This window comes from Sinocyclocheilus rhinocerous, unplaced genomic scaffold, assembly GCF_001515625.1.
Source record: "Sinocyclocheilus rhinocerous isolate Xijiao unplaced genomic scaffold, SAMN03320098_v1.1 scaffold789, whole genome shotgun sequence".
Lineage (NCBI taxonomy): Eukaryota > Metazoa > Chordata > Actinopteri > Cypriniformes > Cyprinidae > Sinocyclocheilus > Sinocyclocheilus rhinocerous.
Window position 1 is genome coordinate 753,005 of NW_015667306.1, and position 25,209 is coordinate 778,213.

At 39.8% G+C, this 25,209-nt stretch overlaps 1 protein-coding gene and 1 long non-coding RNA gene across 5 annotated transcripts; both read right to left on the bottom strand.

Moving 5' to 3' along the window:
• Positions 1 to 880: 880 nt before the first annotated feature.
• LOC107733788 (uncharacterized) lies at positions 881 to 20,426 on the bottom strand. The gene is made up of 4 exons (XR_001639017.1): positions 20,417 to 20,426; positions 5,332 to 5,337; positions 3,078 to 3,082; positions 881 to 950 (listed from the first exon to the last, which is right to left on the bottom strand). It is a non-coding gene; the product is annotated as an uncharacterized LOC107733788 (long non-coding RNA).
• On the bottom strand, positions 6,016 to 21,416 carry lingo2b (leucine rich repeat and Ig domain containing 2b). Of its 4 annotated transcripts, none has more exons than XM_016545580.1 (2): positions 21,100 to 21,416; positions 6,016 to 8,512 (listed from the first exon to the last, which is right to left on the bottom strand). In XM_016545580.1, the coding sequence occupies exon 2, from the start codon at positions 8,504 to 8,506 to the stop codon at positions 6,683 to 6,685; it is 1,824 nt and encodes a 607-aa protein (XP_016401066.1). In that variant the 5' UTR covers positions 8,507 to 8,512; positions 21,100 to 21,416; the 3' UTR covers positions 6,016 to 6,682. The 4 variants fall into 4 exon arrangements, with proteins under 4 accessions (XP_016401066.1, XP_016401071.1, XP_016401067.1 ...); XM_016545585.1 differs by lacking the exon at positions 21,100 to 21,416 and adding an exon at positions 20,737 to 20,786; XM_016545581.1 differs by lacking the exon at positions 21,100 to 21,416 and adding an exon at positions 20,441 to 20,727.
• Positions 21,417 to 25,209: the final 3,793 nt, after the last annotated feature.

Genomic DNA, 25,209 nt, shown 5'->3' on the forward strand with positions numbered 1-25,209 from the left:
AATCACAACTCCAAGGTTTCTAGTTGTTTTTGAAGGAGTTATGGTTGATGAGCCTAACTGGATGGTGAAATTTTGATAGAGTGATGGGTTTGTTGAACCCACAAGCAGTTCTGTCTTAGCCAGGTTAAGTTGAAGGTGATGGTCTGTTATCCAACAAGAAATGTCTGTTAGACATGCTGAGATGTGAGCAGCTATCGTCGGATCATCAGGATGGAATGAGAGTTATAGTTGAGTGTCATCAGCATAGCAGTGATATGAAAAACCATGTTTCTGAATGACAGAACCTAGTGATGCCATGTAGACAGAGAAGAGAAGTGGTCCAAATACTGAGCCCTGAGGCACCCCAGTAGCTAGATGTTGCGACTTGGACACCTCACCGAGGTATATCATAGCTACTTCAGTATGTTATTTAATATACACTATACTAGGGGTGTCACTACAAAATAGTAATTTTTTGCTGTGCCCACTTTTTCCTTATAAATACTTGTCTGACGTGGAAAATTAACGGCATGAGGATAATTTCTCATATAGATCCATATTTTCTGTCGGCTGCCAGACAGAACAACCATCCTGATTCGCGAATAAATCTTTTGATTCTTTTTAAAGAATCAGACTGAATTCGGGACACTAGCATAGTATTATTGCTGTTTTAGGCATAACTTTATATGGCAGAAATAGTAAAGGTAGTATGTGTCAGCCAAACAGGTGCGCAAAACAGTCTGAATCGATTCGCCATTAGTCAAAATCAGAGGTCCTCAACTCTGGACCTTGAGATCCACTTTCCTGTGGAGATTAGCTCCAATCTGGATTAAACACACCTACCTGGAACTTTGTAGTGATCTTGAAGATCTTGAAGACCTTGATTAGCTTGTTCAGGTGTGTTTGATTAGGGTTGGAGCTAAACTCTGCAGGAAAGTGGACCTCAAGGTCCAGAGTTGAGGACCACTGGTCTAAAAAAATCTGCCATTCAGACTGAATCAGTCATAGAGTTCACCAACAGACTGAATTGTTTGGAGTACTTTTTACTTTATATCACGGAGAGCTAAAAGAACCTTAGAATAAGAGGATTTTCACCAACAATCCACAGAAACAAACCTGCAACTGCCTTGTATCATTTGCCAGCGACAAACGTCTTTATTAAGTTAAACATCTGCAAGAGCAGCTTGTGAATGACTCACTGCAGGTAAAGACATTTTCCAACCGGTACATAAATGAAATAATCCTTTAGTACTACATCATTGTACAATACTGGAACAGCAGGCTAAACTAAGTTTCTTTTGAGGCCAAAGTTGCTAAATGTACTGTATGAACAATTATAGTGGGATAGATGTAGAAAGTATCCATTTATTTTCATGGGTCTGTGAGAAAGTGAACGTTAGGTTGTAAAATTAAGTGCAGATATGAAATTGAATGAGGGAATCTGTAGCCTAGCTCAGAGTTCAGTTCCCAAAAGTACTGATGAAATGTCTCTTGTGGTCACTGTTGGTCAGCTGCAGTACCGTCCTCACTCTTAACCTTCTGATTGGCACATCATCCTTCTACCTCACATTTTGAAATACACACTATATCAGGCCTTGCTGCACTGTTCCACTGATCTCAATTTTGTGGTTAAATACACCACTTGACCCTCACCACCTCGAACCACTATTGTTGGATGATATATATTGTGCTCTCAGTTTCCCATTACAATGCCACAAACCTCGTTGACTTATTGTGATGGCAGAGAGAGGAGAGACACAGAGGCATTTCAGGTTGCCATGGCAACAAAAGTGAGAAGCAGCATTAGCGACACTTTTAGGCGGCGCCTAGCAACCATATCCATGCATCCAAAGGCCAGGTTACAAGACAGCACGGGAAGGAAATCATTTGTGCAGGCTTTTGTTAGAGCTGTTGCCTTCTGCTTGATTTGCTTGGCTACACAATGTGTTAGAAATATAGCAACAAATTTTTTTTGCAGTTCAGTACGGATGAATGTGTGGTTTTGGTATTAGCGTGATGAGAAGCTGATTATGAGTGAGTCTTGATGAATCTGTGTGTGTGTGTGTTTGTAAATGTAACCTTCGTGCTCACATGCTCTCTTCACTGATTAGGGCTTGCTGCACTGATTAGCAGTTGTCATGTCTGCTCTTTACAGAGTCATTACATCTGCCAGAGTGATTTCTCTCCACCCCATTCCTCATCCCATCATTCTGTGGTGTGGAAGAGTGGAGATGCGTGGCTCCTGCTTGCCCCAGCCCGCACAGAGACGGGTAATGGGTTATTATTTCTAGAACAGTCCTACTAATGCCATGGGTCTGAAAAGATTGCATACGCAACATGACCGTCATGTTAGCGGACTGAAGCTCAAATGCCTTCAGCGGCAAAAAGTCAGAACAGAAGGACAAACCTGGCAAACAAACCCATGGGGGATGGTTGTGTTGTGTGATGCTGTAACTGAAGCCACTTTAAAATATGAGAGAAGCTCAGAGATTTATGACTGGGGTTCAGCTGGTGACATGTTGTTCCCCTTTGTTTCTTATTTTGCTTATTTGGAAGGCAGATAGGCACTGCTGGCAAACCTTTAGTCTAAACTCGTCCTCCTTCACCATCAGTCAAAGTGAAATATACGGGGGAAATGAACCCCATCTTGGTAATCATTAGCCAACATCCATTTTCCAGCGACGTTAATCCACAGGATAAAGATTTCAAAGTGTTTTGGGCGGAGCGTTTTTTCCCCCCTCAAAATCAGAACCTTGTGGAAATATTGATTACTTGTCATTTAGCAGGTGCTTTTTATCTGAAATGATTTACAGTACACGAACTGCAGGGACAGCCTCCCTGGAGCATTGTCTGGGAACAGAGTGGGTGAAGGAAATCTCGTTGAAATAACTGCTGAACTGGGACTGTTCACAGCAGGGGTTCCCAAACTTTTTCAAGCTATGACCCTACTAGAGAGGCATAATTACTCTCAAGAACCACCAAAACATTTCATAATGAAATATGAGGGGAAAAGACCCATTTGCTCTCTCATTCTGCTCTCATTATTTTGCTTACTCATACTGTTAAATTTGGTAGGCTGAGAATTTCATTGCATTAACTTAAACTATAAAAATGGGGATATCAACAAAGACATGAGTATGAGGTATACCGATAAAGAGAGACTATATTTTTGCTTTCCTGGTGGCACAGCATGTAAGAGCAGCCTAATTGCTTTAGTGGAGTAATGATTCAGTTCAGTAGGTGAGTCATTTGTTGATTTAGTAGCCACTCTGACGAATTTGTTGAGTTCATTCCATGAAGGATTCATTGGACTGATTCAAACTTGCAACTCCTGGGTTTGTGAGTCACACAGAAAGATTCATTAAAACAACCAGCTCATGTAAGACTCATCTGTTACTGAATCGGACTGCGTGGCACTGTATTTTTGTTAATTGGTTGTTATATGTGCTGACAAGTGTCACCATTTCCAGGTCCAAACACTCTATCAGATCCCAAAAGCAAACAACAAATGGTGCTACTACTGCTAATCATGATCATAACCTTTATCTCCATAACAAAATCTCAGATTGCTAGACAGTGAATTATCTTTAAAGTTTATTGTTAAATTTGTGGTGTCCAGGACACTATGATTCAGAGACTGTAGTTTACAAACAGTGCTATAAATAGCACTTATAAACAGCTCATGAGATGGTATTCTCAATTGTCATGACTTTACAAGCGGATAGCATGAAATGCATGAAAAACGGCACAAGAAACACTGCTGTGGTGTGCGACACACTTGTGGTGCTTCATGAAAAATATACGGTAAGTTATGCCCAATTCAGATTTGATTTTGAGTACTTGTATTATTCATTTTCCTGACATGATATGAACAAACCATCATTCTCACACTCTGCGACCCACAGTTTAAACACCCTGTAGGTTATCGACAGGATTTTTTTTGTTGCTAAATTAATTCAAGATATGTTTGAATAATTAAAGTGTTTGTAGTAATAGTTGACTATAAATTATTCTTGGGATTACTGATGTGCTGAAGTCCTTCTAGGCTTGTCTCTCTCTTGCATTTTGTTATTTTGGGTAGCAGGCAGTTCCCCAGGTCCATCTTGAAGCAGGCCTGTATGCATCAGTTCCTGATACTTTAATGTATCTCTGAGGAGGACTCATTCATATAGAAAAGTGGCCCCTGCTCATATTTTCACCCCAAACGCATCCTGACAGAACACTGCAAGGTCAAGCACTCACCACAGAACACCATGTAGTCATATGATGATGACGCACACTCTAACACACTCCTATAAAAGCAACTTCTTTTGTTTCAGTTTGTGAGTCATAGACATGGACATGATTAGTTCAGGTATATTTAGATGCTTTTGATTGTGTAACAAAACAAGCTCACAAAGACCAGCAATCCTTCAGGGTACTTTAAGGGACTGGTAGTGTAGCACATGGAGGTTAACGGGTTGGCTTGCAGTTTCTTTAATACAGCTGGACGACTTTTGGCACCAAGGACAAAAAGTAGTAACCTGAGGCACATTGTCTTGATGGAAAACTCTGTCCTTGCACTTTTGTGTAACACGATCAATCTAAAGCAGTTTAAGGGGAGGAAAGACTTTAAAATAATAATCTCTTTGGATAAGCTAAATTTAATTCAGTGTAGTGCTTATATCAAATACAGTTTTAGCCATCCATCTTTCCTTTTAAATTGAGTTAAGACAGAGTCAGGAAGAAATATAGTATAAATACAGCTTCAAGTTGCAATATATGAGGTCTAACCTGAACAGCAAGAAGCAGGCAATTAAATGCTTAAATGTAACACAACTGACATCAAGATTTGGATTGAGCATTTTAAAAATGACACTTTTAAAGACATTGTAGAACAAGGGATCATACTGCATATGACACTGTAGAGAAAATCAAACCAATACAGCTTTGGCCTTTATGTATTAAAAAGATATCAAACATTTATCAAAAGATGAGTCCTTTGTATTCAGTACACCAATAGAAATATAATATGAATGTACTACAGATAATTACAGACAGATGAATGTGAGTTTCACCCATAATTTGTTTCACTATGATATTAATGGACATGAACTCACTCAGAGAAGCAATGTAAAATATTCCAAGAATATTCTAAATACTCCTGGCAGACCAATTTAGCTTAACTGTATTAAGTAAAAACCAATAGAGCTAGAGCAGCTTTGTGCTTGTACACCTGAATCAAGGAGGTCAATAACACCAGGAGAAAGCTATCAGTTAGGATTCCCATTCATTTCAATGGCAGTCGCTTGCCTGGCATGTGACCACCTAAAAGTATGCAATTTGAAGTCTGCCATCCTTGCTCATGGGAACTCAGTTCTGGAAACTGTTTTTTGAGCCAGGTTTTTTTTTTTATCCTGGAGAAGTAGGAAAATGACATCATGACAACATTGATTTGTTGATTACACCACAAGTACATGGACAATCCCAAACCCTTTACTTGTGACTATCCTGAGCTGTGACGTCAAAGGCAGCAGATAGGAACAAATATAAGTCCATTTCATGCTTTTAAGAGCCCTGAAAAAGGTCACTACCAAGACATCTACTGGGCTATAATGGAATATTTGCTATTTTATGTCCGCTAAAGTAAACATAAGCTGGATATGTGTGTGAAATTTCAAGTTTAAATGACCAACAACACTGAGCTTTTATATTTTACATTTTCATATGCCTGTTGCTAAGCAACCACAGCCATAATCTATCCCATAATTGAAATTATTGGAAGATTTAGCAACAGAAATATCCTGCATGCAAAATTGGGTGACATTTCACCATAAATAGATGAAGTCATAGCTGTGCAAAAATAAATAAATGCATAAATACATATAAGAAGCACCAAAAGCAGTCAGGCTAACAAGGTGTAGGTTCATTTCTATTTGGCATGTTTTGTGCCACAGGGAACACTTGAGACAGGCAACAATACGATCTGAGATGACAGTAACACTTATCAAGCTGTACGAATATGTATTTATTTTCTTTGGAAAATATAACCAGATATTTAGTATGTAAAAACATTTGAGCAGCATTTGACAGAACATAAGAAAAGAAAAGAACATTTTCACACAGTTCCACAGACTTCCACTGAGTCACAAATACAGCCCCTGGAACCCACCATGTCAAACGGCTTCTTGCATTTTAACATCTTTACAACAAAATGGCAGGAAACTCTCCGGTTCCCCCGGAGGTTCTGCTAAGAAGAGGATGTCCCAAGAGAACAGGAATTCTGAGCAAAACCAAACACTTCACAACACAGCACTGCCGAGGCTTTTTCCAGTAGATACTTTGCTTATTGGGGAAGACAACTTGAGTTTTTGCAGCGTTTTGAAAGGTAATTGTAATGTATCTGTAAATAGATATATTCATATATATATATATATATAAATATACCATTCTTTCCCACAAATATGAAACATATACAACAACTTGAACTTCTGCACTGTCCAAATAATGCTTTCTACAGACAAAGCATCGCAGAAGACGCGCATTATATGGTTTAGCGTTTTTCTTTTTCTTTATTTTTGTCATTGGGATACTACATGTAAAATCTCATGATTAAATACATCCTTTGCATCTTTTGCAGCACATATACCCAAAGACTCACAAAGTCCAACAGACACACATACGCAACCATGCAACCCATGAAATCCTCAGCCATATAAAAAGTTTAGATCATCTTCATGTTGACTCGTCTGGGCCCACTTGTTTCTGTAAGTTCTGAGTTCGCACCTTTCCGCTTTCGTGGGACGTACCGAATGTCCACGCTACCTCTGTGCTTTCCTTTGCCACGGCTCCATGCAAACAACAACAAGAAACAGAACAAGACGACACCCAGGAAGCTGAGGCAGCCCATTGCTGTGGAGACCAGGATGGTGGTGAAGTCCAGCACCACCCTGATGGTGTACTCCTCTGTGCCATTAATCAGGGAACTGTTGTAGTCAGAGTCAAAAAGAAAGCTGCGGTTGGCGTAAAGGGCTCTGTCCCTGATTCCCAAGCTTTTAATAGCAAGCGTGACGGATAGAGTGGCATTGCCTGCTGGGTTTGATGCCACACACACGTACATGCCGCTATCTTGAGGCTCTGCCATGCGGAACTCTAGTGACCCATTGGTGTGGACCACCATTCTTCCCGTACTCTTTGTGGTAATGTGCCGCCTATGCGGTGTTAGCCATGACACAGAGGGAGGTGGAGCCCCATCTGCACTGCAGTATAGCCAAGCTCTCTGCCCTTCTTCCACCTGTGCTGGGTAAGTTGCCATGGAGACAACCCTGGGCTTGGTGCAGATAACGTAACGAGAGATTTGAGGTTCCACCAGGTCCCTAAGAGGCTTGCCAGCCAAGGGTGCAGGAGCACTACATTCCGGTTGAACATCGCCGTACAGCAATGGTAGAGTCCTCTCCAGGAGCCAGCGTAGACGACAGTCGCACACTAATGGGTTCTGGCCAATCAGAAGAGTCTGCAGGGCCTCGGAAGCAGGAAAAACACTCCTCTCCAGTGTGGAGAGACGGTTGTAACAAAGGTCAAGAAGGCGCAGCGAGGAGGCTCCTTGAAAGGCTTGAGGTTCCACACTGAGCAGGTTAGACTGTCGCACACGTACAACCTCCAGCCGGCCCATTCCCCGCAACCACCCTGCTGGCAGGACACGTATACGGCTGTAAGACAGGTTGAGATGCGTTAGATACAACAGATGTGTCACCACTGGTACAGACGTCAAGTTGGTGTGGGTAATGGACAGTGTGCTGAGGTTCAGTCCCTGCAAAGCAGATGTTGGAAACCCTTCTAACAATGGCCAACGGTCCACTTCCAGGTGTTTCAGTCGTGGTAGGCCTTTAAAGGCGTGGGCCTGAAGCTCCGCAATGCCCAAGTCCCGCAACCGCAGGCTGGTTAGACCGTGCAGATGTGCGAGAGCATGTGTGGGCACTGTGCTCAGGTTGCAGCGTTGCAGCGTCAGAGAGCGCAGGGATGCCAGGCCACTGAAGGCCCTAGGGGCGATAAACACTAGCTCATTATCACTCAACTCAAGTACCCTCAGCCTCCGCTGCTCCTCAAAACCGTAGTCCAGCAGAATAACAAGGCGGTTTTGACTGACATCCAGCAGGGTAAGCTCGCTGAGGCCAGCCAGTGCTCCGCGCGGCAGCAGAGTCAGTTGATTGCTGCGCAGTCGGAGCGAGCGTAGCCGCGGCTGAGAGCGGAAGCTGCCAGGTTCCACAGATGACAACAAGTTGTTGCTGAGGTCCAGCTCCTCCAGCAACAGCAGCGAGGAGAAGTTCTGTGGCGTCACAATGCGCAGCTGGTTTTTACTGAGGTCCAATGCCCTTGTCTCTATAGGCATGCCTTCAGGCACCTGCACTAACCGCCTGCGATGGCATGACACAGAACGCGTGGGCACAGAGCACTCACAGCGGGCAGGACAGGCATGGGTGGGGCACTGAAACAGGAGGAGTGGCAGGAGGGAGAGCCCCAGAGCACAAGAGAGCGGAGAGAACAGCATGGCCACCTACAGAGAAAAAACAGAGACAGAGAAATATGATATAGTTGAGAGAGATGGCTGCATGGTTAGTCACTCAAGGTAATGCAAACATCTACATACATATACTCTGAGACTATAGGACTATAGGTCATTGTACAAAATAGGTAATTCTACAAGGTCATTTTAAATTAAAATTATGGGCTATGGTATCCACCTTATTTTTAAGGAATAAATGCATAAACGCAAACGAGTGAAAGCAAAAGTTTTGCGAAGGAAAAATATGATTTCAGTTGACATACTAATTTTTCTCTTTTCCTGGTTGAGAACCATTGACCTAGTGACACAGTCTTTTATAATATACATAAATGAAAATCTAAAAAAAGATTGAATTTTTTTTATCCACTGTATATTTCTATACATGCAATATGTGTACAGCATGAGGGACATAAATAAGCCTGTGTTTTGTAGAATGACCCCTATAATGCACATACATGCACATCATGTCCTTTGTTCCATCCCAATTTCCCAACACCTCCTCTGTGCAAGACCTCTCCTGATTCTAGCTGATAGGAACCCTGTGGTGCATCGATCGTCTCTTTCTCTGTCTCTCATACGCACACACACACACAAAACCTGCTTTCAGAAAGACATCTCCAAACATGCCATAACCATGGAAACCCCATGCTCCCTTGGCACAAGTCCTGCTTTGCCAATCGAAATCAATAATGGAGGAAAGCAAAAGGCAGGCATTCCACAGGTCTGGATCACAAATGTGCACTTTAGATTAGATACGTAGACTGACTTTAACCACGTCTGTCTAAATGTTTTATGTTTATTTTAAAAATTACCTGGTAATTAGGGCAGATGAGGGAGAGTGCACTATTAACTGTAAGACAACAAAATAGGCATACAATATAAAATTAGAAAAAGGCACAACAAAATTAGAGACAAAAAGGAGATTTTTATTTAATTGTGCATTTTTATATAATGACAATTTAACCTTGGTATTTATTGTATTATCTATTAATTGACTTTACCACCAACATGAAATGGGTTGAAATACACCCCTTATTTCAGACAATATGAAAATTGAACAGACAGCACCACAGATAAGAATCAACAGCAGGGGAGCTTTTACATTTTGTATATCTTGCATGAGAATGCATCATTTAAACCTGCATCTAAAGTACCGCCATTTAGTCTTGTAATTAAAAATGAATGTCTCCATTGTAAAAGCTGAAGTTGGATTTGGAACGGATAATTACATTTTACAACATCCCCAGACCAATCCAGCAGCTCTGATTATATAAATCTCTATATGTTTCTCACTTTTAGGCTGTTTTTTAAATATTTGAAATACTCGCTTTGACATAGGCCTAATGCACACTGTTGCATACTACAAGATGATGCATTTCTCGTTATTATGAAAGAGGCAGTATGTCAGTGTAGTAATTGAAAACAGAATGATCAAAGAGCATAATTTGGGGAAAGGTTACATGCACATATTCTCAATTAATTATTAATAGAATAGAATCATAAAGGCATCTGTTTCCATTATTGCTCTAAAATGACCATAAAGAGAAATGGTCATAATCTTGGGCTGAAAAATGGGGCAGACAATTTTCAGTGAACTGGCAAGCCATGGAGCTCTCTCATAACCGATATAGCTACAGATTGACCTGCATGCACGGAATAAACCTTGTGCCTAGTTTCCCTCTGATATATAATTTAGACATGTGGCTTCACTGCGTCAATAATAATCTACTGTGCAATTTTACAACAAACTTGTTTGTATAAACCTAATGCAAATCACATTTAAAAATGTACCTAATGCATTTAGACTGCACAGTTAAATACAGGAATTTGTTAAACTCACCAAGACAAAAGTCGAGGTGCAAATTCTTTAAAAATCTATTTCACCTCACACTGGCCTAAATGACTCAAACCCTGTATGACGAGCACGGGATGCTTCATTCGAACGCTGATTAGTAAGAGCCAGGCTATGCTTTGGTTTCAAATCAATATCAATACATGCACAAAATATGCTGCCACATTCTCACTGCTTTTCAAGGAGTGTGACTGCAAATGTCCTTGCTTGTTCAAGAGAAGCATTTCTCAACCTTGGCGGCGCTCAGTTTCATTCACAACTCCATCAGGTTTGTCGCGACGCAACACGTCAAATGTTCACCTGCCAGCGTGAGTGTCGAATGAAGACGGAAGACGCGTCTGGGTGGAACATCAGGGGGCAGCGCTAAGCCTGTGGTTCATTATGGGGAGCAGCTCACTGACAGGAGAAGTTGATTAAGTTTTAATGAGTTAATAATTCAATTCATCCCAGCCGATCTGATGACAGTATTAGCAGCAGGGGAGAGCATGAGCATTGATGTAATTCTTGGTAAAGGTGTCTGGATTAGAGATGCATTTCTAAGGCAGTGTTTATCAATTAATCATTACAAAGTCCTCTTTCTGGGAACGGAGATAAGCCATTATTTGAGAAGATATATTGTCACACTGCAGGGAGCAGATTCTTCTTGGGACTTTCACAAAATCTTTATCTCACAAAAGCAATCTGTCGCTCTCTCTACAACACACTTCACACATAGGGAATAAACTGGGATTTTGGAGGTAGGGGAACCCTACAATCTGCTGGTGATTCCAAATCCTTACTATCAGAAAAAAATGGTACCAAGTTTGTAAAATATAAATTAATATTTATAAATGAAAAAAGTACTGCTTTGGGCTGGAGAATGTCTTCCAGAGTCCTGCTTAAACGTTTTTTGTTGTTTTTGTAAGTACACTAGTGTAATGCAGATGAAATGTGTTTACTGAACTAGAACAAAAAAGAAATGTAATGTATTGACTAACTGACAATATATATATATATTTTTTGTTTCAAATCAAAAATGCTAGAACGCCCAATTTGACCTTAGTTAGCATTCAGACTTCAAACAATAGCAGTGCGCAGAGATCACACTAGCACTCCCTGATTTTTCTGTCCTCTTCTAGCGTATCAAAGTAAAGATCAGAGCGTTTCCTCATACATTTCAGGTGAGCTGTGGAAAACAATCCGGCCGTGTCGGTCTCATTGCTCTACATCAGTCCCGCTTCTGACAGCGATTGTGAACCTTATGGTTTCTCTTACTTTGAGGACATTCTGCAGATTAACTTGGTCTAATTTTAGTTTATCTAATTTTAGTCTCATCAATTTTTCATTGAGTGAAACCACCACAGCCACTGAGAGCGCAGTGTCCCATCTCCCACCGGGTGCGTGTGCGTATAGGCTGTATGTCTGAGCTTTGAGACCAAATGGGAAAAAGCAAAAGTTTGGTGCTGGGAATGTTTGTGAAGCCGAATGAAGCATGCATATGTAAATATATCAGCTTGCATACGGTAGAGAGCACATACGTGCTGACCTTGATCCTTCGGGGTCTTTGGATCTCATGTTTAATTCAGCACTACAGCGCAAGCTTGAACTACATTTGGTGATCATTTCATACAGAGGTGTCTAAATGTAGGTGCCACGGGCTGTGTGTGTTCCCAGCGTGTCGCTTTCAGACGGCATACTGTAGTATCTCTACGATACTCTGATCCAGCCCAGTGGAGCTCTATTGACTCCTGCTATTGATCTCTGCGTTATTACACATTCACTTCTTCACACGTCTCTCACATTGCACAAGACTGAAACCCCGTGTAGTTCTGCACCCATGGCAACCGAGCCGTCAATCAAGCCCTTATCTCTGAATGTTTCATATCCCTAGAGCTCAGGTGAGAATCCACTGAATACTTTAATAATACCCAAATGATTTTGCCAGAGCGCATAGCTTCACTCATTTGAGTTTCTGTACTATTAGGATGACCGTTTCCCCCGCGAGAAGGAAGTAGGCTATGGAGGAATACAGTATTTCCTGCATGTTTGAATGCTGTCAGCTATCCTTATTGGTATAAATGAGTGTGTTTATGTGTGCATGTGTGTTTGCGTACGTCTGTGGCTGTCTCGCTGGCAGCGCTGATGCAATGTGTTTATGTTTAACGGACATTCAGTACACAATCAGTAGGGTGTCTGGGCTCAGCTGTTAATGCCGTAATTTAGGGTGCATTTGTCAAGCCCGTCAGCATTTGTTCTTCAAATGACAGCATTTTAACTTGGATACTAATAAGTGTAAAATACAAACACACAAATGTTTAAACACCCAAAGATAATTTGTAGCTCAATATTTACTCAGTATTTGCCATTTTGAGATAAATAGCCGTCCACTTGGCCGATCAGCAGAAGTGTACCTCTCCCTTATATAAAATTTGTATCAATATAATACTATATCTATATGTACTATATAATAATGATCTAAAAATAATGATAATAAAGTAATATATTATTTTAGATTATTGAGTATGTTTACAAGAAAATACTATTTCAGTGTTTCTTTTTTGAAATTTTACATTTTAATTCAGTGTTACGTGCTGTTACTTTCTGCAATTTCAGAGTAAAAATTGTTTCTATACCAATTTTTTGAGTGTGTATATATATATATATATATATATATATATATACATATATATACTGTGTGTGTATATATATATATGTGTACACACACACAAAAAAAAAACAATTTTTACTCAGAAATTGCAGAAAGTAACTGAATTAAATGTAAAATTTTGAATAATTAAAAATCTTTTAAAAAATTTAATTTGAATAATTTTATATTATATTATTACATATTACTGATTATTATTATATACTGCATACTGTATAAATATTATATGGCTATTGGTTAGCCTGCTTTCAAGATATTGTTAAAAATTAATCAACTCTTTTTTTTGTTATGAAAATATATGTATTCTCACAATTTATATAAGATCAAAACTATGCATAATAATAATTTTTTAAAAAGAATTGAAAAAAAAAAAAAAGCTTTTTAAAATAGTTTGGATGGACTATAGTTTATTTTTGGAGTGGACTATAGGGCTTAAAATGCCCTCAGAGAGAACAGATAGTATGTAAAGGTAGAGAAAACAGTTGAAGGTACAACAGAAAAAAGAATCCAAAGATGTAATAACAGCTGGTAAGAAGCATATAAGAGGTAAGAAGAGGTCATTTAGAAAGAGGAACATGTTGCAATGCATAAACAATGAGACAAAGAAATCAGGCATACTGATTCATCTTTCCACCTGCGCGCCTGGGTAATAACATCAATGTGTGTGCAGTCACGTTTATTTGGCCAACAGGTTTCCTCCCCCTGTTGGCATTTGTCTGCGTGTGTGCTCATCACGCCATACTGTGTAGTGGAAGCATCATTTATGCTTTCTTGTTGATTTCTCTTCTGCATACACAATATTCTGAGTGTACACAATTACACACACAATACAAGAAAGGGATGCGAGAGATGGAGAAAAGGCGAGATTTGATGAGCCGACTGCCTCCAGACATTGCTTCTGCAATGCTAATTAACCCTGCAGGCAAAATCCACCAGCTAGACACTAACCCTTAAACATAAACACACACACACACACCCTCCCACACACAGGACCTCAATTCTAAGCGCGTATGAAAGTTTTACTTAGATGCTGCAGAGGTATTTCCTTTTGCGTTCCTTTTCTTTTGTAATTATTCTCCTTCGAATATAAAAGGTTATCTAATCACTTAATAATTATGCCTAATTATTTTCAAACACAACAGAGAGCTAGACTTTACCTTTCATGCTGAAAATATGTGTGGTTGTTACTCATGCAAAAGTCACTGTTGTGATAGCATGGCGTTCTGGGTGGTTGCTATGGCGTTGCTAGGCAATGTGTGGTTGCTAGGTGTTTGCATACTGCCCCATGTCATAACTCAAGACCCATGATATGTTCATGGGATTTTTCCACAAAAAATTAAATCTGGTTGATTTACAGCACACCTCTCTCCTCAACAAGTTCCATTTTGAGTTATTATTCTTGTCCATATTAGCAACAGGGTTATGTAAAATTGTAAATTTAATCAGATTTTTTTTTCTTTTTCCACCAAGACATTTAGCCCCACCATGGTCCAAAAAATTGGTAGGGCCTAATATAAATAAAGTATGTGTAAATTAAGTACAGATTTCTATAAGGGGACAAAAAAAACTTTTACACAAGGCTGTTAGGTTTTGTTTTGACAGTATTTCCTTTTTGTTAAAAATTACACTTTATTGGGGTTATATTTTACTTTTTTTTATTTCAGATCATTTCCATATGTTTTGACTGTTCAAAATAATCCTTTAACAGTTTGCTCTAAACTATTCGAAAATAACATACAATGTAAGTATTAAAGATGTAAGTTCAAAGCGCCCTCAGAGAGAACGCAGATTTTATGTAAGGGATGAGAAAATAGTTGAAGACACAACAGAAAAAAGAATCCAAAGATATAATAGCAGGAGCTGGTAATATAAGAAGAAAGGGTCATTTAGAAAGTGGGTTGTGCAAAATTGTGTTCAATTTGAATTGAGCTAGCCATACCCCAAAGAAAGTTGATTTCTACATAAGGGACTTTTTTTCTTTCTTTTTTTACTTTTGCTGTCAAGCCAAGTTTTGTCTTTGTATTAGGGTTAAAAATATATTTTTTGAATTTCGGTTCATTTTAAATCTACTTCCTTCAGTGTTCTAACTGTATGCAATTCTAGTTCCTATTTACAACCTCAATTCAAATTCAAATCAAATTCAGGAACGGAAGAGAATTTTAAAAAGCAAATACCACTACCTGGTATAGGTTGGCAACTACAAAACTTCTTCTTCATGAGGATTTTGGTGGTGTTCACACTCATGAGGACACTTTCCTCTTGGAGGTGAGACTGAACATCTATCCTTGCTTGGCATGTCCAGGGAATTGAATCAGGATTGTCAGCTGCTCTAAGAAGCTCTGCTCTCAGGAAAGTCTGTTTCTGATTCCATAGGGTGCTTTACCATTATACAATCGGTTCATTTTAAATCTACTTCCTTCAGTGTTCTAACTGTATGCAATTCTAGTTCCTATTTACAAATTCAAATCAAATTCAGGAACGGAAGAGAATTTTAAAAAGCAAATACCACTACCTGGTATAGGTTGGCAACCACAAAACTTCTTCTTCATGAGGATTTTGGTGGTGTTCACACTCATGAGGACACTTTCCTCTTGGAGGTGAGACTGAACATCTATCCTTGCTTGGCATGTCCAGGGAATTGAATCAGGATTGTCAGCTGCTCTAAGAAGCTCTGCTCTCAGGAAAGTCTGTTTCTGATTCCATAGGGTGCTTTACCATTATACAACCAGCTCTGGCATAAAATCTTGGCACCTGGATGGATAATGATGGATAATGTGCAACAACCACTGCCACCAACAAAACGCATGAGTTGATTCACATACAAGTGGATTAAACAAACACATCTTCCCCTAAAATATCATTGTTTCACCCAAGTAATTTTTCTAAATAACCATAGCATACTTAAAGCTGCAGTCCGTAACTTTTTTTGGTTAAAAATGATCCGAAATCAATATCTGAGCAAGTACATAACCAGCCAGTGTACGTCACGTCTGTAAACATAAAGAAGTTGTCCCGGCTACTAGGCTATCGCATGTGAGGATCCTGCAGGTGGCCGATCGTTTATAGCCTTTTCTCACAGCAGCCAGAATAATTAAATACCATTTTGATGGCAGATTGTAATCCATACAGGATTATGTGTTTATGAAACACATGTGAATGAAATTAAATTATATTCCAGTTTTAAATGTACTAATATCCACACCGGTGCAGTGACTGACTGCCACACATACTCCTCAAAACATTAGATTCATCCGCGCTGGAGCCGTGCCGATTCACAACCCACACAAGCTAGATAATTCAGCACACAGCTGCAATTCCAGGTTTTCAAACAGAGATGGCGACAAAGAGGCAAAACGTACGGACTGCAGCTTTAATGGAAGGCACTGGTCAAGCAATTTCATTTAAAATAAGTGAAGTGAGACACTAAGTGAAATTACTTTGGCAATGGCTGCATAAGTTTCACAGCAACTTGACAGAACTGCCAAAAGCTCACAAAATCTCACATACAGACATGACTGACACAGCCACACATCCATCCACATGCATATTTAGTTTGTTGCCTGATATATGCTAATTCATGCACATAATGCAGATTACTGAGATCGTTATCAGGCTTCAGCTCTTTGAGAACTGTTTGCCCCCAAACAAGCAAACAAGTGAGCTGGAGGAACAAATATATGACCTCATTCTCCCATGCAGCATTGTGTTAAGCAACAACAGTCAGACAAACAAATACATTAACAAAAACAGCGAGAACTACCCTAGTAGTTCGTGGCACCAAGGGTGTGAATAGCATGCAGATGTAAGGATAAACCACAGAGAATCCTTATTACAGTTAATTCAGACACAAATATGCTGAAACTGGCCACTCCTGGATATGAAAAAAAAACTCCCTTTAGAAATAGTAAAGAAAGGAGTTATTTAAAACTAGTTATTCAAAGATGACTCATAGCATTAACGGAGGGAATAAAATTAGAAAAAATTTGCCTGATATATGCTAATTCATGCACATAATGCAGATTACTGAGATCGTTATCAGGCTTCAGCTCTTTGAGAACTGTTTGCCCCCAAACAAGCAAACAAGTGAGCTGGAGGAACAAATATATGACCTCATTCTCCCATGCAGCATTGTGTTAAGCAACAACAGTCAGACAAACAAATACATTAACAAAAACAGCGAGAACTACCCTAGTAGTTCGTGGCACCAAGGGTGTGAATAGCATGCAGATGTAAGGATAAACCACAGAGAATCCTTATTACAGTTAATTCAGACACAAATATGCTGAAACTGGCCACTCCTGGATATGAAAAAAAAACTCCCTTTAGAAATAGTAAAGAAAGGAGTTATTTAAAACTAGTTATTCAAAGATGACTCATAGCATTAACGGAGGGAATAAAATTAGAAAAAATAAATTCTGCTAGTGTGCTGTCTCCCTAGAGGGCTCAGGAAGCTCCTGGAGGCCATCAGGGCCGGTGGTGTTGAAGCAGAGCAATAGGCACTTTGAAAGGAAGCCTAATTAAAAACCAAAAACACTTGCTTAGTCAGACAGGATTCAGAGCAGGAACTTTTTTCTTCATGTCATACTTCTGACAGTATAATGAATCTGTCTAATTATGAATATTAGTTGGTTTAGCATGTATATGTGAGCTGCTCTGTGAGGCTTCTAGAAGCTCTCATAAAACTATAGTCCCAGCAAAGTATACACTGTGCTGTAATATTTGACAAAAGAAACTCAAATTAGCCCAACATAAAATCAATCTTGTAGCTTAATATCTAATCTCGTTCCACTCAAACAAGGCATTTGTAATCATTCCAATCCAACCACATTCCAGGTTTTCCCATTTTCCCATCTTCGCTCTCAGGTTAGAAAAAAACCCTATTGGGGAAACCAAGGAAACAATCATATTTGTTAACAATAATATGGTTTCCAACGATATTTAACATATTCTGTTTCATTCTGACTGCTAATTGTCTATTAACAGTGTTTAATATGTGGTGCTGGTGAATTCTTGCTGGTGAATACATGCAACTGCATTATGCTTGTACTGGACTGATCGTGGAGTGAGAGAGAACACAGATCTTATAACATAAAAACCACCAGGTAAAATCGGTTTCACTTCAGTAAAAATACTGCTCTGATCCCCTCTTCTCGGCCTAGACATCTCCTGCATATCCTCCCCATATGCCCCTGGCATATACTGCAGATTGTTAACACTAGTGTGTCTAATTTGTAACCCTGTTGGCATCCCTCAAAGTTCCTTAATGAAGCCAGCTAAACTGTCAGACTTATTAGGCTTGGTTCTGGAGAAACAGATTTGTGATTTACAAATCCCCAGGGGAAGTAGGGTTTACATTACTTGCCACTAGTTCTCATTTACTTCAGTATCTAAGTACATCTGTGCTAGTTTGCTGTGACTAAGCTGCGTTTCACTACAGGGAGAGGTGCCTATTATTCTGCATCTAGAAACACCTTTCCTCTTAGTTGGCCGTTTGTTGCTAGATGGCTATTTACTTGTTTGCAACCATGCTATAACACAACAAACACAGTCGTGTCCTGTCTGAGCCTGCCAAGACTATAAGAAAGTGAACTGCTTATAATCGAAAAATCGAAGCGATTGACTAATCATTAAGAGGTTAAGATAAATGGTGAAACAGGCAATTAAAGCAAAACAGTAAACCAACTTGAGACCAAACCTCCTATTAGCCCATGTTAACTATAGCAAATTAGCAGTGTAAAAATATAAACCCAATTAACTGTAAAATAAATAAATAAGAAAGAGCAAGGTAAATAAATACACTCATTATTAACCACATCTAACTAAATCTAACTAAATGGATCAAATAACTATTGCTTCACGCGACGCTATATTTTCAGTGGCACTTTCTTGTTGCCACTTTTTAAATTGCCACTCTGGCTTTATTCCTGATTCATATCTTTTGCATCCTGCTGAAGAGTAACTTTAACAATATAATATATGCAGATTCTAATAAGTCAAGTTGACAGTGTAAGACACGGTGTACAAAAAGTATACAAGAAAAAATGTATTTATGTTAATGTAAATGCATTTCTGCATGCCTTTTGAAAGCATTTCAAACAGTAGCAGAATGTTATGTCTTCAGTGTTTACATTTACATTTAAAACAAGTTGATTTAATTCACTGAGCACTCATTTAAAATACCAATCATTTGTGAATTCAAATGAATTTGTGAATTTCTGTAAAAGCAGTCTGGAAGCTTTCTTTCTTGAAATATGGCAGCATTAATCTAGGTAAACCATTTTGCTTTGCTAAAAAAAAAAAAAAGACAAACACTTTATTTTATGGTCCAGTTGGTACAAGGTGTCAGCAAAATAAAAGCAGTATGCACATAACGTCAATACAGACCTGTTGGTGTAGCTTATGAGGAGAATAAAGAAGAGATTAAACCTAATAAACACTGTGAAATTTGTGCTACGTTTGTTACATAATAATTACATGGTAATTACCCTGTAATATACCACATTAAAGAACATTTCCCCTAGAGCAGGGGTAGGCAAGTTCGGTCCTAGAGAGCCACAGTCCTGCAGAGTTCAGCTCCAACCCTAATCAAACACACCTGAACAAGTTAATCAATGTCTTCAGGATTACTAAGGCTATAGGCAGGTGAGGTTTTTTTTTCAGGGTTGGAGCTGAACTCTACAGGACTGCGGCTCTCTAGGACCGAACTTGCCTACCCCTGCCCTAGAGCCTAATTAGGAGCTAAAATGTTAAAGAGGTGGAACACATTTTTTTCTGAATGTAAAGAATTGCTGTTTGTCTGGGGGGTGATGAGACGCTGTGATTTAATCAGTTCGGACATAAAGGATAATACATCAGAAGGTGCTAGGGTGTAGACAGCAACATGATCTTAGGGTCAGTTATAATTTCCTTCCTGATGTGGAATATATGAAGACACCTTGAGTCTTTAGGTTAAAGCCACGTTACAAACTTTTCAAGACAACACCAATTCACACTTTCAAAAACAGTATGTACTCAGACGTTCTGTTACAGCCTACACACTCATTGATAGATGTACTAATTCACAGCAAGTTCAAAAAGTTACATTCACAAATGTTGTTTAAAAAAGGAAATGGATTTCCCAATGTTCCCTACATCATTCCTACAATACAACAGAAGCTCACCTCGCTATACACATAAATAGTCTTGTATCAACTTGCCAGGTCCATTTTCTCAATCCCTCTTTTTTCCCTCTTCCTTCAGCCCCTAATGGATGTGAAAATGGAATTGCATATCCTGGAGATCTGCTGAGCTCATATTTTGTCTTAACGTGATTTAAACCAAATAATCGTGCTCTCGTCACATGTGACGACACACTTTGATGAGATGAAAATGCAAATAGGTGCATCACACCCTGACACACTAATTCATCCTTTAAATTACTTACTTATTCAGTCAGTCAAAAGCTCTGCGTGTCTTTTCCAAAGGCAGGTCTTCTTTATTGTGTCTGACAGCCCCAAACCTGTCCTTCTCCACCCCCTGAAATCCACACTTTTTGCTCTTTAACTATGAACAGCATCCATCACTGTCCGGAGCCCTTCTAGTCTAACAGAGCGTGAGATCGGAAGCGTTGAAGGCAGAATCGCAGTGGCCGCCGTCTGCCGAAGGAGCTCCGCTACGACCGAGCGCATTAACGACACCTGACCGTCCGTCACAGACAAAGTGAACTAGTGACACACTTACGTGCACCGCGCTGATGAAATATCGCAGTGATGTCTCCCTCGCTCCTGTGTCTCTCTCTTTTTCCCACCTCTCCACTAAAGCGCAGCAGGAGCGGGCTGTGGAAATTCGCAGCAGCACTCGCTGAAACCCCTGGCAGAATACATCACCACTTTCTCCTTTATGAGTCACAATGCACACACACACACACTTCTGATCCGTTCCTACCTGCCACATACAGAGCGTCTCAAACAAGCACGCACTTTAAAGCATTTTCTTTTACCTTTACCTCCATGCACTACAGTTTAAATAGTCTTAACTCTATCACAAACACATACACCTCACGGCATAGGTAGGCTTATGTGCTCAATGCGTGCTGCTGGTTACCTGTGGCTGCTGTTCTAGATGCCATAAGGATCAGCGTCCCTGTGATCAGCGTCTGAGAGATCAGCTAAGAGGAAGAGGGAACAGCCAGCACTCTGTCTCCACGACAACGCCTGGCAGATGCCACACCTCCAGTTCAGGCTCCTCAAGAACAATAAGCGTTTATTGCCACCCTCCCTCTCTCTCTTTTTCCTTCTCCATCCGCCGCTTCCCACTGTAAAGCCGCGCTCACTCGGAGAGAGTGACGCGCTTGTGTGTGACGTTTCCCCAAAAGCAGGGATTCTGCATGTGTGTCTGTTAGACTGAGTTCCACAAGGGGATTAGGCACTTTTCATCTTCATGACGCACACTAGAAAAAGAGAGAGAGAGGGCGAAAGAGACCGGAGATGGAGAGACAGAGGATGGGGTCGTCATGGAGATTTTCACCCATGAAGGGAATGTAGGGTGAATGACATGAGATAGAGATAGAAAGAAAGAAGTGGAGTTAGTGAAGCTCTACGACACACTTTTGATTCAGTTTGGCATAAAAAACTATCATGCTAAAAAAGGGACTTGTGCTGATTTGCATGCACATGTTCTCGCTTTCTCCTTCTGAGCTTTACTCGTGTAACCGGCTAGCCCTTGGGGAGGCCCTTCTACTTCTCTATATTGCGTCTGACTTAAAGCTCCAGCCTTCAGATTAAAATAGCTGCAGCCAAATGCCTTAAACCCGCCGCCTTTTCTAAGATTACAAAGCACTCGCTTGTCCAGCAACGTGAACTTCAATATGAAACCCTGCTGAGGGGACAAAGCGAGGGCAGATTCCCTGATGGTACTTTAGGTAACACAAAATGCCATGTCTAATTCCTATTAACATGGTGTAGATGGCAATCTGCCATTGGGAGTATGACAGGCTCTTCATTCTACATACTAAACTAAGGATGCTACTGCCAGTAATTGTGCACAATGTAGAGGGTGTTACAATTAAGCCACTCTCCATCAGGTTTAAGCCTCGCTAACAAGAAAATTATTGACTGAAGAGGGTGTCAGCCATACAGATGAAGCCTTTGATGTATATGATCTGATAGTAACAAGTTAGTCGACGGTATCTGGGGTGTCAATGTATGCAGCATGTGCTGTACCGAATGCCAAATGTGTTTTCAAAGGTGCAGCTGTAATTGTAGAGCTCTATCATCTGATTCTGTCATGCTGATCTGATATCAAAGAAATGAAAGCTTATTGTGATTGCACATTCCAGGAGCAGGAATCCCACACATGCAAAGCCAGATAGACCCAGAGACAATTACAGTGAAGCTTGGGCAGGCTAGACTTCACCACATTACTGTAATAAAAAGAAAATCGCATTCTGTTTGGTGCGAGCAAAAGTGCAATCTCTACTGCTTTTAGGTGTCTGTAAAAGTGTTCGCTTCTTAACATACAAACACATGTGTAGTAACAAAGAAACATTACATTCACAATGGAGCTTAATCCAGAGTCACTCTTTTGACTGCTTAATCTTGTTCTGTGCACACTAAATTTGGTTATTTATGAGAGGGACAATTGCATTCTACAATCAAATTCACTTGGAAAATACTGGTACTTGACAACCAAGTTAATATTAAACCTCTGCTGTGTACAGAACCGAACTGAACGACTAGTTGTTAATGCAGAAATGCTTCTCTCTCTTTCGGACACTGACAGCTCGTCGATGTGGGTCTTCCTTCACTGTGAGCACTGCTGGCAAATTACAGAGACTGAGGTACGTGTCTTGACTTATTCGCAAATTTTGACAACCACCTGTATCTCTCTACCAGCCCTGTGGTCTAATGGCGATCCATTACTGTCCAAAGTGAGCGTGCTATATAAAAAGAGCAGCTAAGTGAAAAGAAAAACTTTCCAGATGATGAGATGCCTCTGGTTGCTAACATTACTTCACAAATAGCCATATAGGCTAATCTGGTAGCATCCATGCATGTTTATTTTTAACACCCAGATGGTTCAGGAGTGACTCCTGTAGTCTGTTCACACTTAAATTGAACATTTGCTGCTGCATTTACTCCCAAAACTGTCAAATTGCTTTTTTAGCTATACATAATGCCTTCTGGTTGAACCAATAGTGAATGGTTGGAACTAGTTGCTTGATGAACATTTGAACAGTAGGGAAGTGTTTAGGAAACCTGTTTGAAAACAACAACAAAAACTATTTTTCCCGTTCCAATCTTACATACAAACTGTATACAATTCTGTTTCGTTCTGCTTGTGGTGCAGAAATGACATGTCACCTATCATGTGCCCAAATAAACATGACTAAATTCACCAATAAAAAGGCTTGATGCACTGAACTGACAACATTTGAAGAGACAATCATTTTACTTCTTTATGAATAAGAAAATTAAACATTCTAAAGTTAAATGTAAAAACAACCAATTTAATTATGCAGGTGACGCTTTGATGTTTCTTTGCATGTTTGATCATTTCAGGCATCTTTGTTTGAAAGCAACAAACCGAGATGCAGAGACACGATGGCTCACTTTGATGTGAAAACAAGGAGCCCAGAGTGAGATACATTCATTAATGTCTCTTCACACATCTGCCGTGCAAAAAGAAGCACCTGTGAGAATCGTGCAGCATCGTGTGTCAGAGTTTAAGTGTGAACAGAACACATTTCCTCAACTCTCACTCACACTCCATATGTAGCGGTTCACTGGCCAGCCGGTTGCTATGGGAAACCATCAGAGCACATCAAAACGAGCCCTCGAGGGACTCCTGCCACGAGCAATCCTATCCACTGAAACGCACTTAACAGTGTGTGTGACAGAGTGCCGTTTCCGGGATGCGGACAATTCGGTTTCTCACGCCTTGCCTCATAAAAGAAATAGAAACTCATCTATCAGCAGTCTAATAACGGCCAGGAAAGCATTTAGGGGTCATGCTGTGCTTGGATATTGAGCGAGATATTTTAGAAAATGGAATAATTATTGGGCAGTACAAATATAAACCTAAAGAACAAGGCAAATAGATACAAATCTGTACATGAATCACCCTTCCGTGAGACATGGACTGTGATTTATGTAGCATTTATAAATAGAGATCGCATTTATTCCTGAACATGGCATACTGACTTCAGAGAGTATTGTGTTAAAAGGAAAGGAAAAGACGTGACGTGTGGCCAAGTATAGTGACCAATACTCAGAATTTGGGCTCTGCATTTCACCCATCCAAGTGCACACACACAGCAGTGAGTAGTGAACAAACACACACACAGTGAACACACACCCGGAGCAGTAATAATAAAAAATACATGTATGCGTAACATTTATTTTACTGCAAGCAAATGTGGTGTTAAATTTTATCAGACAAGTATATCGAACAGAAGCATATGATTCCTCAAACAAACAGAGAAGTCATGTGAACTCCGTGGCAGTGATCTCAGGCTGTAGACATACAGGCCTGAGATCTTCAAGTCAGTGAGGGGGTGACTAATTGGCAGAGACAAAGTGAAGGTTGAGTCTCCATCTTGTGGACATTAATCATAATATTCATAGATGTGTATCTGACAATCTTTCCTCCCAAATGCTCTTCAAGTATATTACTTTCACATTTAGGTTATTGGCAGATGAAAATGCTGCACAGAAAAGTGCATATTGTGTAAGTGACAATTATTGAAGCATGTAAATGAGGATTCCACTAAATCTAAACGTTGTGTAATCTAAACCTTATATACCAAAAAATGTGCTGACTCCAAACTTTTGAACAATAGTGTGTGTGTGTGTGTGTGTGTGTATTATACACACACACACACACACACACACACACACACACACAGTTCAAAAGTTTGGAGTCAGTACATATTTTGGTTTGTTTGTTTTGTTTTTATGAAAGAAATTATTTGTTTTATCGAGCAAAGATAAATTAAATTGATCAAAATTGACAGATTTCTAAATGCTTTCTTGAACTTTCTATTCATCAAAGTCTCCTGAAAAATCTACCAGTTTCTACAAACATATTAAGCAGCACAACTGTTTTCAACACTGATAATAATAAGAAATTTTTCTTGAGCAGCAAATTAGAATGATTTCTGATGGATTATGTGACACTGAAGACTGGAGTAATGATTCAGAAAATTCAGCTTTT

What these genes read in the sequence shown, in the direction of transcription:
- lingo2b (XM_016545580.1), bottom strand. Translation starts at nt 8,506, where the DNA reads ATGCTGTTCTCTCCGCTCTCTTGTGCTCTGGGGCTCTCCCTCCTGCCA.